This window comes from Muntiacus reevesi, chromosome 3, assembly GCF_963930625.1.
Source record: "Muntiacus reevesi chromosome 3, mMunRee1.1, whole genome shotgun sequence".
Lineage (NCBI taxonomy): Eukaryota > Metazoa > Chordata > Mammalia > Artiodactyla > Cervidae > Muntiacus > Muntiacus reevesi.
In genome coordinates, this window is record NC_089251.1 from 4,718,331 (window position 1) to 4,739,084 (window position 20,754).

A 20,754-nucleotide genomic window follows, 5' to 3' on the forward strand; every position below is an offset into this window, starting at 1 on the left:
CATTTAAAGAAAAAATCAGAGGCTTTTGAGTTCTCCCAGGATCAACCCACAGTTTTCTTTGTTTGTTTGTTTGTCTCTTTTTGGCTGTGCTGGGTCTTCGTTGCCGTGTGTGGACTGTCTCTAGTCGCAGGGAGCGGGGGCCGCGCTGGCTGTGGGGCGCAGACCTCTCATTGCGCTGGCTTCTCCTGCTGTGGAGCGCGGGGCTCCGGGGCCTGTGGTGCTTAACTCCCCCCCGCAGCATGTGGGATCTTCCCGGACCAGGGATTGAACCCTTGTCTCCTGCCTTGGCAGGTGGATTCCTAACCACTGGACCACCAGGGAAGTCCCACCGCACAGTTTCTAAATTCAGTTTCCCACAGGCCTGGAATCTACAGATGTGCCTTAAGGCTGGGCTGAAGGACGGGGCTGGCCCCACCCTCACCCTGCCCCCACCCCCACTCTGCACCGCAGTGTGGGGTACATCTTTCTCAGGTGTCGGGCTCCCTGAGAGAGAAATACTCTCTGGGAGATGTCAGAACAAGAGGAAATGTGACCAGAGAAAATCCACTTCCGCTCCCAGTGGTGGAAGGGTCCCTTCCCTGGGCCAGCTCAGTGTCTGGGGCTTCTGAGGGTGCCTCCCACAGCGCTCAGGGCAGCTCCCGTGCAGGGCAGCAGCCTCCTCCTGTGGCCTCCAGCCTGTCTCTGCTTCCGTCCAACAGCGCAAGTGATAGAGGAGGCCGTCAGTCCGCTGGTTGCCTCCTCGTTCAACAGCGCTTATTTATTTGCCCCTTTGCCGTGTGCAGGTTCTGGGCTTGGTGCTACAGGGGAAACAAGACAACAGGGAGAGAGGGTCAGGAAGGGACTCCAGGCTGTCACCTGGGGGCCGTGGTCAGGGACAGGAGGGTCTCCTTCACATCAGAGTGATCACAGGAGTCCTTTATGCAACACGAGTTAAACCGAGACAGGAGGCAGGTGAAGAAGCCAGCGTATAGAAAGCCACGGGAAGAGGGTCCCAGGCTGAGGAGGTGCAGCGCTGAACCCCGTGTGGAGGGGGGACTTGGCATAGCCCTGCACCACGGGGGCCCGTGTGATGGAGCAGACAGACGGAGGGCAGATGGGAGAGTGGGATTTGGGGCCCGGCCGGCAGGTGCCTCTCAGTCTTGGTGCAGAACTTAAATTTTATTCTCAAATCAGTGAGGGACCACTGGAGGGATTGGTGTGGAGGAAGGACAGGATTTTCAGAGCTGGGCCCGAGTTACCCCACTTGAGTAACAGCTGTGTCCGGGGTATGCCAGTAGCTCAGCATAGGATGGTGGTGGTGGTTTTTTCAATTGAGGCGAAATTCACGTAACAAAACTAACCATTTCTAATCGTTTAAAGTCAGCAGTTCCATAGCTTTTAGTACTTCCACAGCATTGTACAACCTCACCTCTGTCAAGTTCTAGAACATTGTTCTCATCCAAAGGGAAAGCCTGTTCCCATTAAGGCGCGGGCCCTGGGCTCCGTGGGCTGCCCTGGCGGCTCAGACGGTAAAGCGTCTGCCTGCAGTGCAGGAGACCCGGGTTCAGTCACTGGCTCGGGAAGATCCCTGGGGAAGGCAATGGCAGCGCCCTCCAGTGCTCTTGCCTGGAAAGTTCCGTGGACGGAGGAGCCTGGTGGGCTGCAGTCCATGGGGTCGCACAGAGCTGGACACGACTGAGCGACTTCACTTTCTTTCTGGGCTTCGTGTCAAAGGAGCATGATGGACCAGCCTCTGATGGTGTCTGACGTACCTCAGTTCGCAGCGCTCTCTGGACCCCTCTCCAGTGAAAGGGGGAAGCCAGGGATAGATGTCCAGGGCTGGGGAGGGTCTGGGGCTCACCCCCACTTATCTAGGGAGCGTGTGCAAGCAGAACGTCCTGGTCTTATCACGGCTGTGTGCACTGTGCTGCCCCAGGTTGGATCCTGAGCCAGGAAGGACTTATTAATGGAGAAACTGGTGAAATCCAAATAAAGTCTGGGCTGGACTCAGTCACAAGTAACCAGCATTGGTTTCTTGGTTGTGATGAACCTACCTGGTAATGACAGATGCTGACAGCAGGGAAACTGGGTAAAGGGTCTGTGGGAACTGTGTGTACCATTTCTGCGGCGTTTCTGTAGGCCAGAAATTAGTGTGAAATTTAAAATTCATCTTAAAAAGAAAAATCATAGTGTGGACTCTTCTAACACGTCTTTACCCAAGTGAGGTACCCAGACACAGAAAGGAAAAAACAGCCTCCCTCTCTGGGTCCAGCCCCTAAAGGAAAGACATCCATAGTCACGTGAGGCTAGCATAGGTGACACCGTGTTAATCCAGGCGCTCTTATCTAGGTGACCAGACCCACTATACCTGTTCAGCTCACATAGAGCCTCGGCCTTAACTGCTAACTCTGTCCATGCCAACGGCTCTTGTCGTTTCTCCCCCAGGAACTGGTTGAAAAGCATTCTGAGGAGAAAGAACGCTGCTTGTTATCTGTATCTTCTTTCCCTCTCACAGTGAGGAACATTAAAATGGTTTGGATTTGTTTTGTTTTTTTAACCTGGTTTATCTTTGTGTCCTCTGGTGTTGCAGTTCATTACTTTCTGGCTCCAGGGAAAGCAGGCGATGACTTCTGCCCCTCCACTGCCTGCCTGCCCCCCCTGGCCCCCCAACATCACAGACCGATAACCTGGGATTTTAACAATGGTCCATTTTCCATTCAAATACCCTTCATGAGGGAGGGCCTTGCCCAGGCTTGCCTTGGCAAATAAATTTTTTAACGTTCTGTGTGGTATTAAGTATTTTTGAATGCAAGCGGAAAGTTTATTAGGAAGTTGTAAAATGTGTGAAACACAGATTTGGTGAAGCACGGATTTAGAGAGAGTGCTATATTTGTATTCTACTGCCTCTAAAAATAACCTGCCAATCGCTCTTTATATGTCTTTAAAACTATAAACACGGTGCGGCAGCGTTTAAAATTTGATATTAGCTAGTTGGAGAGACTGGCGCACCCACCACTTCCCTCCTTATAGTTGATGTAACCTGTTCGAAGCAGTGGAAGTGGAAGAATTGGTAGAGATGGGGATTTTCTCTTGGCTGGTGAATGGCGTGCTGTCTGTTTGCAGAGCAGTCATCCCTCCCCTCACCTGTATTTTAACTAAATGGACTTGACCTCTGAGACTGACCTGCACTAGATTAAAGAGTGACAATTTGGAGGCAGGAGAGAGTGCTTTCTGTTGAGAATGAAAGGCAGGTGATGTTAAGGTCCTTTTTCTCTTTTCAGGGGCAGGTAATAGTTACTGGATTACAGAATCCACTCCCTTCCCTCCTGAAGCATTGTCTCTTTGCTGTCAAATGAAGAAATATATTGGAAAATGACGTAGCACAGAATTGAGTTGAATCCTTTATCATCAGTCGCGTGGCAGGGCGTCGGGATCTTGTTCTCTTGGGAGACGCTGGTGAAGAGGATGAGGAAGGTGTAGTGTGGAATCACGGCGGGGCACGGCCCTGACCTCACTGGGCTTACTTCATTGCGCTCGTCTCAGGCCGTGTTGGAGGTCGGAGGGCAGCCCTATCCATGCCACAACCAGACTGCTCACTGAAAGCAAGGCCAGGGCCATATGTTCCCTGCAGATTCTGAAGGCCGGGTCCAGTTGACGGGATGATGTTCAGCGTTTCAAACTCAACATGCCAAAGGAGGAGATGAGGTGGTGGCATTTCCCAACTCTGCTTTTTAGTATCAGCTTTTTCTTAGAGTTCTGCTTTCTTCCTGTCCACCCACTTAAAGTCTAGGTGTCCTGATTGATGTTTCTTGTAGTGTTTCCCAGAAAGATACTGCTGGGGGTCGCAGTGGTGAGCCTTCCCTTCTGCCCATCATCCCCCCGCTGACGCCCACCCAGCAGCCCGACCAGGGAGACTCACTGAGCAACTCTGATCCAGGAAGATCGACCTGGAGCAGAAGTCAAAGTGACAGAAAGTGCGAGGTCAGGGAGGATCCTTGGTCACCAGCGGGAAGGCATTTCCCGGGCAGGAATGTGTCCTCTCCGTGTAGGTAGATGGCGGAGCTGAGCCCGGCGCTGAGGTGGGACACTGGCTGCCAGAATGGCTGTCCAGGCATGGCTTGGGGAGCGCTCTCTGCATTGCCCTGGGGTCGAGCCCTAGCACCCCCTTTCCCAGGCACTCGCCATGTGGTTGCAGCTGCTGCGGATCGTGTGTGTTTTCCTGCCCACAAGTGGCAGCGGTGGCCACTGCAGAAAGAGGCCCGACGGGAAGGCGGGAAGCCCTCCCAGGCCTTTCCCCGCAAGGTGACAAAGTGGGGGCTGGGAGGGGGCACTGACTCACAGGGCCATGCCAAGCTCATTGCCTTTTTATTTCTGGAAACTCATACCTGATAAATTCTCCTCGGTCTGATCCTGGCTCCCCAGGTTAAAGACGAGCACGCAAGGTACCAAGGTAAATCCGACCCCCGGAAGCTAGCGTGACCTGCCTTTTGTCTGCTACAGGGCCTGTCGGTGAGCCTTTTCCCTCGTCCTCATTAGTCCCCTTCCCCGGTGGTGGGGCGCAGTGGAAGGCCAGGGCTAGCTGGCCGTGGGTCCGCGGCTGCCAACAGGCCCCTGTCATTTACCGCAGTGCCCCGGAGGCGCTGTGCACTCGGTCCTGGGGCGAAGGAGCTTTTTATAGCCAGCAAGTCTCCAGCAGAGCAGATTCAGAGAATGGAGCTTGGAAATAGGGGGGACCGTCTAAAAGGGCAGAATCACAAAGAGCCGGGAAAGGTTTCAAGCGTGTTTGGATTTTTCTGACATTTAAACTCTGCAGGGGCACTCACTGTTTTGATCTTTAACCTCCTCTCTTCAAAACAGTGGGCATTTTCATCCAGTAACTTGGGAAGAGCGGGAGCAACTCTGCAGCTACTTAGCGAGTTAAATCCTGGCAGGGAGGCCAGAGGAGGGGGAGGGCTCACAGCCCCAGGTAGGCTGGCAGGGACGAAGAGGTGGCATCGGAGAGTCCGGCACCTGCATCCCAGCCCTTTCACTCAGGGACAGAGCACAGAAGTCGCAGCCCCAGGTGTCCGGGACTGCCCCGGTCTGTATTCTAGGGGCAGCATAGGGAAGAGGAACCCTTTCAGTCCCTTGCTGAGCTTGGCCGTGGAAGGTGGGCTGGCCGCCACTGCTCCTCCATTCTTGGGTTCACTCATTCGTTTGTTCACTCCCTCATTCAGGCTTTGATCCCAACGCTGGCCTCTGTGGGGGAGAGTTTATCCAGGGGAAGCTTTATCAAGTGGCTACCCAGAGCTTGTCAACAGATGAGATTCTGTCCCAGAAAAGTCAGTTCTCTGAAATTTCTGAGGCACTGAGCCCTCGCATAAACCAAGTGCCTATCCACATTGTTACTCGTTGGCCTAGTCCTGGCCAGCTCTTTTGCCAGCCCATGGACTGTAGCCCGCCAGGCTCCTCGATCCATGGGATTTCCCAGGCAAGAACACTGGCGTGGGTTGCCATTTTCTCCTCCAGCCTCCCCAGATAGTCTGTGACAAACCTAACTTGTTACCAGTTCCAAGCCCAGGAAGGGGGCTGTCCCAGCATGGGGTGTCCCCAGAGGACAGGACTCGCCTCTTGCTTAGGGCTGTGCATGTCCGTACCTGCTGTGGCATCAAACGTCCCCAGAGCGGCTCAGTAAATACTCATTCGGTTCTTTTCAGTCTCGTGCCTTAGAATATCTAGGGATCTTCCCACCAGCTCATTCCCGTTTCCTCCCAGAAGCCCGTCTTCAGACAGCAGAGAAGGCCCTGGAGGGGCTGTGTCTGCGGTGAGAGCCCTGCGACCTTCTGCCGGCTCTCTGTCCTTGCTCTTGTCGGGTGTCCCGCGCAGGTGAGGCCATCAGCAGAGGCCCTGCACCTGGAGGGGACATCCCCAACCCGAAAAGGGGCCTCACATTTATAGGAAGGGCCTCTGTTTGTCCCCTTTTCTCTTAAACGCTGTCTAACCTTTTCCAAAAGGCAAGCACGTACAATGGACCAGATATGGTGGCACTGGCGTCCCGTTTCCGTGCTTCTGTCTCTGCCTCCCAGGTGTGTCTTCGTAGTCCCAATCGGAAAAGCCAAGGAAGCACCTCTGGCCAGTGGAGGGCTGAGGGGCAGCTTCGTGAAGGAAGATAGATTCCTGCTGGCGGTCTCCGTGAGCGATGGCAGGGTGACGCTGAAGGAGCCAAGCCTTGGGCTGTCGACAAGCTTCAGGACAGGAGAGGTGACGGACAATTCCAGGGTCATCCCAGAGGGCAGCCCTTCCCTGAGCGGAGAGCCGGGCTGCATTGACTGTGCTGGGTCAGCAGAAAGAAGGGAGGAGGGGATGCCGTTAAGTGTCAGCCCAGGGCCCTGGGAGCTGAGAACAGGCGGGGGCCGGGGGGCGGGCCTTCCGCTCACCCTGAGCCTTGATCACCCCATTGTCTCTTAAATATTCACAAGCTTCTAAAGCAGGATAGGGTTGATCGCTTATTTTCCCACCTTACTGCCTCTGCAACGTTCCCTGCATCTCCACAGAGGGTGGTCATGACCAAGAGCCTCCCGCAGACCCAGGCTTGCAGTTACCGCGAAGCAGGAAAGCCCGCCTGCCAGCTGGAAGTGGTTTGTGGTCTCTGCCATTAGAGGAGTCACAGAGGACTTGCTCTCATCTCGTAGCTTCCTTCTTCCTGAGGGCTTGCCTGAGATGCGTGTGCCCTGGGGCAGAGCCTAGCAGCTGCTTCTGGGAAGCCCGGCCTTCTGCCCTTCCCCAGGCCCCTTCCCACACCCCCAGCACGTTCCCGGCAACATGCCTGTCCCCCCCACTGCACCACCACGAGGCTCAGCCTCACTGGTCACGTTCCCCACCGTGACCAGTCCAGAGAGAGGCAGTCCCGCCGGGCTGCCGCATGTTGACCTGGACTGGCCACTACTCCCCGTGTGGCCTCCCTTGTCTCAGTCCCCTCATCTGTGAAACAAAAGGCATAAGGGTACCTGCCTCACGGAATCGGCACCCCAAATTACAGACCACCCCCCCAGCAGTACCCTTTGGGCAGCCCTGACAGGCCGATGTAGAATCACGGTCCCGGAACCTGAGCCAGTGCCCTGGTGTCCTGAGAGGGCTGGTGGCCCCTCTGGCCATCTGCTGAGATGGGAGCGTTCCCCACCCAGCAGGGCTGCCGAGAGGCTCCCAGCGCCACGGCAGCAGAGCCGGCTCTCAGGCTCTGCAACGTCTGCTCTTTCTCCTGCAGTTGCCTCAGTTTCAAGGGGCAAGTAGGTGGTATTGTCTGTATTCTTGGCAGCCCAGATGTCTTTGGATGTGTTTCTTTAACCACCAGGCTGTTCCCGCAGAAAATAACATCACACCAAGTGGGTACAGAGCAATTCAGGTGTCCTCGGGCTTGGGCTCTGCCGGCAGCCAGCAGCAAAGCCTGCCGTTTTACCATCTGGAGAGCTCTGAACTTTCTTCGTTCAGCTGAATGAGGAGTCTTGATTCCTTAATCCTGGGAAATGTGAAGGACCCTTTGCGAGGGCCTCCTCTCGGCCCTGCACAAGGCCCTCGTGGTGGTGGCTTAGTCACTGTCTGTCTGACTCTGCCACCACGTGGGCTGTGCAGGCGCCTCTCTCCATGGGATTTCCCAGGGGAGAATGCCGGAGTGGGATGTCATTGCCTTCTCCAGGGGATCTTTCCAACCCAGGGATCAAACCCACATCTTCCTGCATTGCAGGCACATTCTTGACCCTTGAGCCGCCCGGGGAAGCTGCACGGAGCTGGTCAGGACTGGAGAGTTCCCTCGAGGCCGCCCTAGGGTTTCTGTTCACCCAGGTGTTCCTCCCCAGGCTACCCCATGACCTCAGCTTTTCCCACCCCGAACACCCCCCTGTTAGTCTGCTCCCCTAACCACCAGCCAAAAATAAATCCATCGCATCGTGCCTTCTCCATCTCTCCTTCTCTTGGGGTCCTACCAGGTGAGTGGAGCCAGTGCAGAGCATCGCCTGGGGCGAGGCAGGGACTTCTGGTCACAGTCAGGCAAGCACAGAACCAGAATGTCCACAGGGTGTGCTGGGGGTGCAGGAGAGCCCGGGGTGGGGGTGGAGCCCCCTGGCCTAAATCTCCCGGGGAGAGAAGAAGTTAGCCAGGGCCAGGGCATTCCAGGCTTGCGGGCAGAGCAGAGTCAGGGAAGCCGGTCTGGGAGGAGGGGTTGCTAAGGCAGCAGTGTCACTGGGGTGTGATGTGGGGCTCAGTGGAGACAGGACCAGGCCCCTGGTCATCGAGGACCACATATGCGTGCTCCCGTGTCTGGGAACGCCCCTGCAGGCGGCTGCCGAGTGGCCTGGGGGAGGCAGTCTGCCTCCGGAGGATCTGCAGCCAGTCTGCTCGAGAGTCCTGGGCGTTGAGGGGCTTTGCTTTGGGGCATTGGTGGCATCCTGGCTGGGACTTCCAAGAGGGTCAGATTGGAAACCCCTCACACCAGACAAAAACTTCTTTATGGAGGCCCCAGTCTACGTGCCCCAGGCCATATTCTGTACTTTACAAACAAGACCTCATCCTTCTCAGACAGAACTTGATCTCAAAGCCACAAGGAGGGGTTTTGCACGGGATGGAGCAGTGTCCATCTTTGCTCCCCAGTTCCCACCCAGACAGCCCTGTCTCTATCGGCCCCACAGCGTTGCTGGTGGGCAGTTAGTTATAAGCCCTCATGCAGATGGCTCCTTCATCAGCACAGAAGGAAACATTGATCTTGTCTAAGTAAATCCCTAGTCCCCTTGGACCGCGATGCTTCCTCCTCAGGCCTCTGGACGTGTGAACCCGTCGCACACAAATCCAGGGTACGGATTAGAGATTCGAGCCGAATGATGAAAATGAAACCCCATGCTTACAGCGACTTCATCCCAGCGTTGGAAGTCAGTCTCTGCACTGCTCAGCATCGCCCCCAGCCCCCAGCACTTTCAGGACTTCATAGCTCAGTTTTAAAATAGTGATGGTTCCTCGTTTTATGGAATGAGTACTTCTGGGACTGTTTTCAGTATTCTCCATAAAGCCAGTGATCACCCCTGGGGCAGCACTGCTGTCTCTCTAAACATTTAACATGCTCGGTTCATTTCTTTGACTCCCAGACCCACAAAGAATTTTCTCATTCCACGAGATTCCCAGTGTCCCTCTCAATTAAGGGCAGGTCTGTCTCTACCCAGCGTGGAGACCCAGACTCTTAGCCTTCGAGTGTATCCCGCAGATGAAAGTTTCTTTTTATTGCTTTGAGTCGCAGAAGCAGCATGCGCACAGCAAAGTAACAAATGTTTGGCTTTGCTGCCCGTTAGTCTGTGCTGCAGTCTGTTTGAAACCCACGGAGACGAGAAGAGGTTCCCAGGAACAGCGCTGTGCTGGTGGTCTCCCTGGTTCTGAGCGCTTGGTAACCGGCCCAGAATTTGAGGACCCCATGAGGGTGACATCCCATCAGGACAGCAGGTGGAGGCAGGCAGGACCCGGTGCCCCTGCCGCCCGCTGGGACCAGCTTGTCTTTTCTAAAAGAACAGAGCGCTTTCATGTCTCTCCGGTTGCCCCGAGGGCGGCGCACGACACGAGGGCGCCCTCGGGGCGTTCAGTCTAGGCCCTGCAGCGGCGCCCACGAAAGCGAGACCTCGAGGCGCCCAGTGATCCCCGCCTCTTTTACTGAAGGCCAGTGGGGGGAGTGATGTGGCCAAGGTCACCCAGGTAATTAGACTGGAGCCCTGGCCTCCCGACAGCTCCAGGTCATCTTCACCGCAGCCCCTCGCCGCCGTTTGTTCACGGTCATGCCGGCATCGAGACGCTCCGCTTCACAGCGGGTGTGAGCCGGCCCTGCTGGAGCAGAGCCAGATCTGGGTCTCTACCAGACTCTTTTAAATAAGCAACTTCTAAACACTCGGGCACTTAACTTCTCCTGTTTATTAATCTTGCGGGACGGACTTTTAAGAGGTAGAGGCCCCAGCTCCCCTGACTCAGCAGGTGAGGCCCTGAGCGTCGCGGGCTGCGTGCGGGCAGATGCTTTGCTCTCGGTGCCGTCCATCCACTGCCTGAGGAAGGGCTCTGCGGCGCTGGGAGCCGCTGTCCAGGGTGGGAAGTGGCCTGTTCACGTGTGGTTCCTGACTCTGCTGAAATCAGACTCCCCCTGGGGGAGCTTTTTAACCACACAGAGCCTGGCGCCCAGCTAGACTGCCTCCTAGAAACTGCGGGGTGGTGCCTGGCGGCCCACCTCCCGAGTCTGAACGCCTTACTCTGCTGTAACACCAGCTGTGCGCTCTGGCCTGGAAGCCCGCACAGAGTCAGGATGGTCCTGCAACCATAGTGGACTCAGGAATCCCTGAGGACAATTCCCGGGCCACCACGAAATACAGCACATTCCTTTTAAAGGAGGAAACTGCTGGGGGATGGAGGCCTGGTGCCCTCCCCGCATCTCACTGACCCTTTCTGCATATTGCCCCTCTGTCCTTTGTTCTCCCCTACGGACACCTCCCCTTTGAGCTTCCCTTGTGGCTCAGCTGGTAAAGAATCCGCCTGCGATGCGGGAGACCTCTAGGTTCAAGCCCTGGCTTGGGGAGATCCCCTAGAGAAGGGAAAGGCTGCCCACTCCAGTATCCAGGCCTGGAGAATTCCATGGACCATATACTTCATGGGGTTGCAAAGAGTCAGACCCGACTGAGCGACTTTCACTTTGATGGACAAAGAACAGAGCCTCTCTGGCCACCATCAAACCCAGGCCCTGAGGGGCCAGCCTTCAGCAGAAAGTAGCCGAGCAGGACTTGAACCTGTTCTCCACCCGCCCCCCCACAGCTGGAGGCGGGCACACGTGGAGGGAAGAGTGGGCTCTGGGTGCCAAACCCTGCAACAGCAGCCCCCTGCCGGACTGTGCTTTTAGTTTTCCCTGATGCACACGGGTGCACGCCTGACTTGACACTGCTGGCTTTACCTGCCGTTTCCGCCTTCGTTCTTTCTGCAAGGCCAGGAGACTCATTCCCTCTTGAGTTCTGGGGGGTCCTGGGTGGGCCGTTGAGCGGGAAGGGCAGAAGCTTCCGGTGGGGGAGGCGGAGGGCAGCCGCACCAGAGGGGAGAATGTTGGTGGGGAGAGCTGAGGCGGCATGAACAGGCTTGGGACTGAGTCCCGCCTCCATCTGAGAATCCTGGGCTCCATTCCCAGTGGGGAGATGGCCTTCTCTGCCTCCTGTCTGTACCCCCTACCCCGCAGGCTCTATCCCCCGCCAAACCCTGGGGCCCTGCCCTGCTGCTCAGGAGCCGCTTGGCTTGGGCACATCACCTCCCTGTGGCTTCGCTCCCTCACTTGGAGTGGAAGTCGCCCCCTCCCAGGGTTGTGGGGAAGGGGGGTGACTCCCGCTGGGTGGGTGTCAGGCCCTTTTCACGCACTGTCCCTGTATTGACGCATTTAGTCCTCGTCCACAGCCACCTGGCTCCTAAGTGACAGGCACGATCCAAACGGGCGCCGTCTGGCCCCGCAGCCCTGGCTCCTCGCCGGGCGCGTGGTGTACACCAGCCCTCGTTCAGAGCCGGTGCTCAGTAGCTGTCGACTCGGAGCCCTGCCCTGGCTGCAGGTGGTTCCGCGTAGGGTTCGGCTGAAGCAGCTCGTGACCTCCCCGGGACCCTGTCGATGTCAGCTCTTTGCACACAGTATGCCCAGGGAGCTTCCGGAGGCTTGTTGTGACTGGCGTCTCCTCCCGCGTGTTGACTGGCAGCTGTTCCAAGGTCTCTTGAAAGACTCCTCTCTCTCCTTCTGAGCCGAGTTCCCTGTCGGTTTGGGTGCAGGAAGACCTCTTCTGCCTCTCTCAGCCTGGGGAAGGGGGGGTGGTTTGTAAGCTTGATCGGTGGAGGAGAAAACTGGGAGTCAGTTTCACAGAGCAGAGTGGGTGTGTTGGCAACAATAGAGGCATCACCCTCCCTGCAGTCCAGCCCGAGCCGGGGCTAGGGGTGGGGTGCACACCCCACACTGAGCCAGAGCATCTGCGGTTTCTCTTGGCCTTGAGGATAGATGGGACGTCTCTTGGCGGAGTCCCTGGTGTCTCCATGCTCCTCCTTGAGGCTCTCTGTCTTTCTGTGGCATCCTCTTCCTGCCCGTACGGTCACCCCTCCCCCCCCCCCAATCCTCTTTCCCGCTTCCCCTATCTCCTTGGCTTATTGTTACTTTCATGTCGTCTCCTCCCTCCCTCTCCTTGGGTTCACCATCTGCTTTGATCTCTTCTGCGCTGTCTTCAAACCCGCACTCACTGGTGGGAAGAATGGCCTCTCTCCCGTGGGAGCATTAGTGCCCTTCTGCGGCCTCCGATGCTGGACGGGGTGGCTTTCATCTCCCAGCGGAATCTCATTAGCTCGACATCACAATGGGACCGAGCTTCGGTGGGGTTGGCCCGAAGTCAGTTTAAATTAGTTAATAGCCATCTTTGTTGTTGTTGCCCCAGGCTTGTTTTTTTCTCCCACATCTTGGATGCTGAGTAAAAAAAAAAACAAAAAAACAATTTTGTTGTTAAAAACTGTAAAACAAAACAAGTACTGAAGATGGAATGTTTTGACAAAAAGGAACATCAATGCAGGTGAATTTCTCCAGTATCTGACGACCATGTCATACCCACCGCGTTGGACTTCAGCCCTGGGAACGTGAAAACCAGGGGAGGAAATTTGGGAGGTGTCAGGAAGGGAAAACATAGCAAACCAGTTAGCTTTGTTTCCTTCTACTAAAATATTTCTGTAATTGGAGATGGGAAGTTGAAGAAATTCAACGATCGTGTCAGCGCTAGAAAAAGCTGCCACCATTTGGCAATGAAGAGAATATACTGGACCTTTTGAAAAAGAGCCTGAATTTGGCCAAGTTGCTAACCCAGTAATGGGAAAACTGAATCCGTGCCCTGCCTGGGAACCAGATGCCAAAACAGAGCTTTGGTGTGTGACCCCAGCCATTTCTGGAAAAGGATGTTTTCTAGTTAGTGTGGTTTGTCCTGCTCTGGAGAAGCCTGTTAGCCCGGCAGCCACATTTCCAGACCTAACCTGCACCTGGCAGTGGGACTCTGGCTTTCTGCATCCTTCGCTGCGCTGGGAGGTGGTGGGCAGATGACACTGGGGCTCGGGACAGGAGCCTCTGTGCACAGACCGCAGAGCTGGCCAGGGCGTCTGCGGAGGCAGGCGGTGTGGGCGCACACACCCATTGCCCCTCACCAGCTGTGTTGCCTGTGAGTTTCCATTTCTTCGTCTATAAAGTGGACCTGGGGGCCTTTCCCTGGTGGTTCAGTGACTTTGACTCTGCATTTCCAATGCAAGGGGCCCAGGTTTCATCCCCGGTCAGGAAACTAGATACCACATGCTGCAACTAAGACCCAGCACAGCAGAGGTAAAGAATCTGCCTGCAAAGCAGGAGGCCCAGGCTCTGTCCCTGGGTCAGCAAGATCCCCTGGGGAAGGGAATGGCAACCCACTCCAGTATTCTTGCCTGGAGAATCCCATGGACAGGGGAGCCTGGCGGGCTACAGTCCTGGGGTCGCAGAGTCGGACAGGACTAAGGGACTAAAACACACACACAGAATGAACCTAGGAGACAACCCGACCCAGTGTGTGTGAGGAGTGAGTGAGCGGGGCACTTGCCTCACAAGGTCTCATTAATGTGGCTATCCTCGATTCATAAAATCAGCCCACGGCCCTGAAAGAGCACCTTCCGGAAGTAAGGAGAACCCCACTGTCCACGACCGTGGCCCCCGCCCCCCCTTCCCACTGTAGCTACGAGATTTGGCTAGTGTACTTTGTTTTCAATTCATGAAAAAGACGAGCGATCCTTCGAGTTTGTGGTCCTTTATTTCGCTCATGCCCCAGAAGGAAATGCCTTTTTTCTCTACCTCACTTTTTTCCCTAGTCTGCCTCCTGAGCGGTCTGCAGGAGCAGGCCTGGGGGGCGGCTGGAAAGGCCCAGTCTTGGCCCCACCCCACACCTGCCTATGATAATCAGCCAGCAGTCATGCATGGATGTGAGAGTTGGGCTATAAAGAAAGCTGAGCGCCAAAGAATTGATGCTTTTGAACTGTGGTGTTGGAGAAGACTCTTGAGAGTCCCTTGAACTGCAAGGAGATCCAACCGTTCAATCTTAAAGGAAATCCGTCCTGAATATTCATTGGAAGGACTGATGCTGAAGCTGAAACTCCAATAGTTTGGCCACCTGATGCGAAGAGCTGACTCATTGGAAAAGACCCTGATGCTGGGAAAGATTGCAGGTGGGAGGAGAAGGGGACGACAGAGGATGAGATGGTTGGATGGACGTGAGTTTGAGTGAGCTCCGGGAGCTGGTGATGGACGGGGAGGCCTGGCGTGCTGCGGTCCACGGGGTCGCAGAGTCTGACGCGACTGAGCTGAGCTGTCAGCAGGATCCCCGGGGGTCCATGCACCTGCTCGCCTTTGCCTCCTCCTGTCTTTTGGGATCCCGAAGAACAGCTGGAGAGGCCAGCTTGATCTCAGGGCCCCCACCCCACAGATTCGATTCTAGGTCTGCACTGGGGCCCAGAAGCTCACGTTTCCAGCACATTCCTGGGTGATGCCTACGTGGGTGTCCAGCACCAGCCTGCTTCTCTGCTGCAAGTGCTTGTGTACACTCTTGTCAGCAAACCAGAGAACTGGCCCGGGTGTCTTAGAAGGGAGGCGACATAGACTTCCTGAGAGGCAGGTAAAATAAATGGTAGGAACAGGAGAAGGAATTCTCTTCGTTTCTTTTGTGATGGCAAATGTAATTGTAAGGATTGTCTTCGGAGCCTATAAATAGCACTTGTGTGGGACTTTTTTTTTTAGCAGGCACCTGGATGGGTACGAACCAAGCTCTAAGCTCAGGCATCCTCGGGGCCCAGTTGGCTTCGCTGCGTTTTGTAGCCGTTCATTTCACCCCGCCAACCACCACCCGCCATTTTGCCAAGTTATCATTCTACTGTATGTTTTTTTTTTTAAGCCTTGCTCATTTTAGAAAGCTGTCTGTCAAAAATTCTTAAAATAAAAACAGTCTTTGCACTTGAAGGAATAAGTACCATTTATCTTGAAAGTCACTTGGGTAAGAATTTCTCGGCGTGGTTGAATACATGAACCGTGGCTGGTTTGCAGGAAAGCCGGCACAGGTGTTTCTGGTTCGTGGCTTTTGGTGAATGACCATTTTATAGTTTATTTCTTTATTCAACAAATATGTGCTGAGCACCTACTAGATGCCAGGTGATAGTCTAGGCCCCGGGGACACAGCATGAACTGGCTGGGCGTGATCCTCGCCTGCACAGAGCTGGTCATCTCACCGAGTTCACTAGCCACCAGGCAGGCCCTGAAGGTCCAGCGGGAGAGAGGGCCAGTCCCAGGGCCAGGGAGAGTGGAAGAGAGGGGGCAGGTGGGCCCAAGGCACGGCTGGAGGATAAGCACTTCGCACGCATGACCATTTCATCCAGGGGGAAGCCACGACTTCGAGAGGTTCTGTGAGCTGGGGAGCCTGCCTCCTTGCTCTGCAGGGCGTGGGCTCTCTGACCTTGAGTGTAGACACACAGGTGGACTAGTTTCTGGATCACTCGCAACGCCCCTTGCGGAACCCAGACCAAACCGGGCCTGCTGCTTTCCACCTGACCAGTTTGCTTAACTGCTGCTGAGGTCCGTCAGCACGTCGTGGTGTCCTGGTGGGAGCGGTGCCGACTGAAGAAGTACACACAGCCTGATCCGGCAGGAAATATTCCATTTCTCAGCGGGAAGACAGGCGAGTTGACACAAGCAGACCATGATTACTCTTGTTCACAAAGTTGATCGTTTTGTTTGGTGTTTTTGTTTCCTTTTGTCTTTTGACCACATCGTTTGTAATGGCAGGGTTCCCTAATGAAGACAATCAAATAAACCATGAGTTGAACACAGCTATCAAATTAGGAACAATCTATTCATCTGCTGATGGATGGCAGGCATTAGCAATCCAGGGTGTCATCACATTTCAGAACTACAGGGGATCTTTGGCCAGCGCTTTGCTTTTCAGGAGGGACACTGAGACCCAGAGAGATTCGATGGATCAAGGTCAGCAGGCAGAGCTGGGGCGGAAACCCAGCACACGTTCCATCTGGTCCCCAGATGTCCCGCATGAACTTAGAGCCGTGATGCCCTTGGCCCTGCTGGGGGAGTTGTGAGACAGCGGGTGTGGCCCACTGGACTACAGCTTTCAGGGAGCTGGCCAGACAGAGGACCACACTGGGAGCAGCACAGCTGTTGAGAACAGTAGTATCTCTGAGGCCCCGGGGAAAGATCCTCAGAAATGAACAGAATCCTGGTCGGAGAACACGTATAGCTACAAGTTATGAGACAGAATGGGAATTAAAGGAGGCAGAGAGACAGACCGGTTACACTGGCAGGAACATCATTCCCGGGTAAAGTCTGAAGTTGAACTCGGACGGTTGGAAACGAGCCTCTGCACCCAGGCAGTGTTTCACGCAGTGGAGGGGCTGGCAAAGCCCCTGGCACCCGCCACCGTTTTACCTCTCCACCAGCCTCTGGCCACACCTTTCTCAGGTGCCGCAGCCTACCTGGAGTTGCTGGAAGTTTCCACACTTCACTTGGCCCCGGGCATGAATATTTATGTCCTTTCTGCTCTCAACACTCCCCTCCCCTGCCCTGCCCCCAACCTTGCTAACTGGCTTTCCATCTTCAGGCTATATTAGGTATCTTTTCCTCCACCAGCCGTCAGATAAAAGGAGCACCTCCTTGTTTTCTCTGCTGGGTTCTGAGTGGCTCTGACCCAGTCCTTATCCTTGGTTCCCAGGTGACTGACCATGCCACCACCGCCCTGCTCCACTACCAGCTGCCCCAGATGCCTGACGTCGTGGTCCGCTCCTTCATGGTAAGTGGCTCTAGAGGTCACGCTAGTGAAGCCTTGGCCCCTCAAGTGAAAACAGACAACTCAGAAGGTAGCCACAGGGGCCTCGCCAGGGACACACCCAGTGCGAAAGTGATACTTCCTTTCAGCTGGGCAGGGATCTAAGATAAACCACATCCCACTCCGTTAACTGGTTTTGCTATCATTGCCAAACACGTGGTTTCAGAGGTGACCTCCCGACACAGCTTCCGGCATTGATTTAGTCAGTAGGTGTTTATCGAGCTCCTTCCTGATCTGTGCCGGGCCCCGAGCTTGGTGCTGGAGCAGCCACAGGGACATCGTTCTTCCAAGACACCCACTCTGTAGACTCTTAGGCCGGAGCTCAGGATGGGGAGGGACCAGAAACAGCTATTCCCCATGTGCGCGAGCTCCCGCCAGCTCTCGTTAACTTTGAGGATTTCTCAAGCTGGTTGTTTAACCGTTGGTGACTTGACATGGAACCAGAACGCTTATGTCATGGAGATCAGTCCTCCATGTCAGTACTCCCTTCTGCCCTCCATCCCTCCCCCCCACCCCCCGAGGCAGTTCATCACATTATCACATGCCCGCCAGTCAGCCTCAGCCGGGCGCACAGCTGGCCCCCATCCTGGCAGAGGCGGCCCGCTGTTTCTGCACCACAGCGTCACACCCTCACATCGTTGGCTCCTCTCACTGGGGCTGCCCCTTAGAGTGCGGACCTATTAGCAAGTCCCCATCAGTGCTGACAGGCACGTGGAGTGGCGCTCCTGTGATCCACCTCGTCTCGTTCGCCGCCGCAGTTAAGCTTCTAGGAGCCTGTAGTTCATGTCCTAGAAAATACAGCCCGGCTCATTGATGGGCTCCCACGCTGGGGAGGCTGAACGCGCAGACCCGGGCTCTGTGACGCCATCACAGAGCGGTTCTCTCATGTGTGGAGAACACTCTGTCAGCAGTCTCGCTTCTCGGGCGAATGGAAAGACTTGCTTTTTAACCTAACGTGTTATAATGCCTGGTTTCCCTTTAGAAAGGATAAATAGTTTAACTGAATGACCATTGACCTCCTCACGTCTGTTGCCAGAACCTCAGACCCCAAGCCTTTGGAGGGGGCAGGATGGGTGGGCGCGGTCAGCCAGCAGGAGGCCCGCTGTGATGAAGACGGCAGGGTTTGTGTCAGTCAGCATGGCTGACGTCTCCCGGGAGCGGTCTCCAGCCGACAAGTGATCACAGTGGCACGCGCCCCCCCTTGCTGACCCGTCCCTGTGACTTTGGGCTGGCGTGGCTATGCGTCTCCTGGAGTCGGGGAATTGAGTTACGAGTCTCATCCTTATGTATGATGCCCGAAGGGACTCTGCCCCCGAACCCGCGAGGGTGCACTTGCCGCTTATTGCGTTCCTCGGCGCCGCGTTGTCCCCGCCCTCCCCCCAGGTGCGTCGGGCCACGTTGTGACAGTGAGTGGTGACCTGTGCAATCAGATTAGTAAGAAGGCGGTCGACCTTAGCGGGGAAGTCTCCGCTCGCCCTCTATCTGCATGTGTCCGGGGCCACCTCTGGGTGGTGAACACGGAGAGGCTTGATGCCGGTGTTCAGAAGACCCGGGACTCGGATGGAATGTGCTTACACGTGGCCCCTGAGCCACGAGGCTGGCCCGAGGTTCACACGCACCCCTCTCCGGGAGCCCTGCCTGCCTCCCAGAGTAGGGACTTCTATTTTAAAACTCCCCTAGTCAGGAGGGGCCCGGGGCATCGGAACTGAGACTCTGCAGCGCTGTGACCTTGTGGATGCTCCAAGGAGCTTTCTGTAAAATCTCGGGGCACCTCCCGGGGTCACAGCCAGCCCAGGTCCTCCGTCCTAGAGGTCATTAGGCTGGGCAGAAAGGATGACATTGGAAGCACCCGGATCTGTATCTTTCACTTCTCTCCTCACTTCTCTTTTTAGACCTGGCTAAGAAGTTACATAAAGCTGTTCCAGGCCCCGTGCCAACGCTGCGGGAAGTTTCTGCAGGACGGCCTGCCCCCCACCTGGAGGGATTTCCGCACCCTCGAGGCCTTCCACGACACCTGCCGGCAGTAATCCCACCCCAGCCCCGCGCCGGCCCCCAGACCCCCACCCAGAACCTTCCCAGGCAAGCCCTCAGTCACAGCGATGGCTCAGATGTGTCTTCATGGCCAGAATGGCAGTTCCGCCACCTGCTCGCTTCCGTCGTGTGCTCAGGCTTGGTGAACAGCAGAGTCCCCTCTGTTGACGGGACTGTCACACCGTGGAGATGGCGTGTGGAGGTGCAGAGAGCGCCTCAGGACCCAGAACCGGGAAGTTAGGCAGCGTGTTTCCCTGTGTGTGTTCGCTGGTCCATCAGCCCTCCTGGATCCATGTTCTAAGTCATTTTATAGTTGGAGTGAGCCCTTGTCATGCCGAGTTTTTTGTTCTGTTCCATAACTTATTTTTATAAGCAATAAACCTTTTCTACCCGGGATAAGGCTTCGTGTCCTGCTTCTTAAACCACCTTTTGCGTTCGGTTCTGTGAACACGTGGGCAGATCTGGGCCTTTTGAAGGAAAAAAAAAAATGTAAAACTTAGTAATGTCTGCATTTGAAATAATTCTTTTTGAGGACACATCTCCCTGTTTCTTGCTTTCGGGAGAGAGGGCAGTGTTGGCAAATATTCCATTTCAAAGACGTTTCAGCAGCTTGAAAACTGGATTGTTCTTTTTGAGGAGAAAAGTGCGCAGATGTTTCGTTTTACTAAACCAGTAACACACATATATACCACAGGGATATCTCACGCAGGCCGTGCGTGAGAGGGCACTCAACTGCACCTGGCTTGTTGGTCCCAGTTTGTCCTGAATCTTAACCATAAGCAGATTCCAGCCCATCTTCTGAGTTTATTCAGGGCCTCGACCCCGTTTAAAGCCATGACCTGCGAATACGAAGAAGCGTTGACCTGCTGAAGGTCTTGAGAAGGATGAGCGAGTCCCCAGAGCTTTTCCAGCAGGCCCAGCCCAGAGACAAGTCAAGTTCTCTTTGCGGTTAACAGGGCCAGAGAGACACTGCTTTCTGAGGGGTCCAAAAGAATGCGTGGCTCCCACCTGGGTTCTGGTACCACCCAGACCCTCCTCACTTACCCCTGCCAAGATGAAAAGTGCCAGAGAATAAAGGGAGTTTAGTGATGGGGGAAGCAGTAGGACAGTGCCACCCCAAGAGTGGTTCAGTAGCCGTGGTGTGCTGGAAGCTTGTTAGAACAAATCCTCAGAACTTCCCTGGAGGTCCAAAGGCCCAGAGTCTGCGCTCCCAGTGCAGAGGACCCAGGTTCGATCCCTGATCAGAGAACTAGATTCCACAAGCCACGACTAAGAGTTCACAGGCCACAACTAAGAGTTCGCGTGCCACAACTGAGACCCAGTGCACCCAAATAAATATTTTAAAAACACACAAATCCTCAGGCCCCACCCCAGACTGGCTGAATCAGAGGCTGGGGCTAGGGCCCAGCACCCTGGTTGTTAGCAAGTCCGGATGTGGGCCACAGTCTGAGAACCACTGGTCTCTAGGAGATGGCAGTGTTCTCAGGGCCCAGTTTGGGTCAGGAGGGTGAGCAGCAGCAGGATGTGGTACAGGAAAGTTTGCACACAGCAGGTGATTTTAGATTAAATACCAGGATTTATCACATTTAAGATGCCATCACTCGTAAGATGCACCATTATTTCATGATACCCCTAAGAAAGAAAAACATACTGCCAATTAAACCATGGCACGGGCTTTAATGATAATCCTGTGTGACACATGAATCGGTCACACCAGCCTTTCATGGCTCTGAAATTGCTTTCATCTCTTCCAAGGGGGTTGGCGGTTTCTCCTGGCTTGAGTCTCACTGTCTAACATGTGACAGGAGATCCCTTCCCAGAGCTCCTAGTAAGGCAGCTCCAATGCCTTGCTGGTATT

General features: G+C 55.1%; 1 protein-coding gene across 1 annotated transcript in view; it reads left to right on the forward strand.

Moving 5' to 3' along the window:
• The window catches only part of MED27 (mediator complex subunit 27), a 217,583-nt gene extending 198,298 nt beyond the window's left edge, over nucleotides 1-19,285 (forward strand). The window contains exons 7-8 of the mRNA XM_065928197.1: nucleotides 16,752-16,829; nucleotides 18,758-19,285. Of these exons, the coding sequence (XP_065784269.1) occupies nucleotides 16,752-16,829; nucleotides 18,758-18,892 (213 nt within the window). The 3' untranslated portion in view covers nucleotides 18,893-19,285. The remainder of the gene's footprint in view (nucleotides 1-16,751; nucleotides 16,830-18,757) is intronic.
• Nucleotides 19,286-20,754: the final 1,469 nt, after the last annotated feature.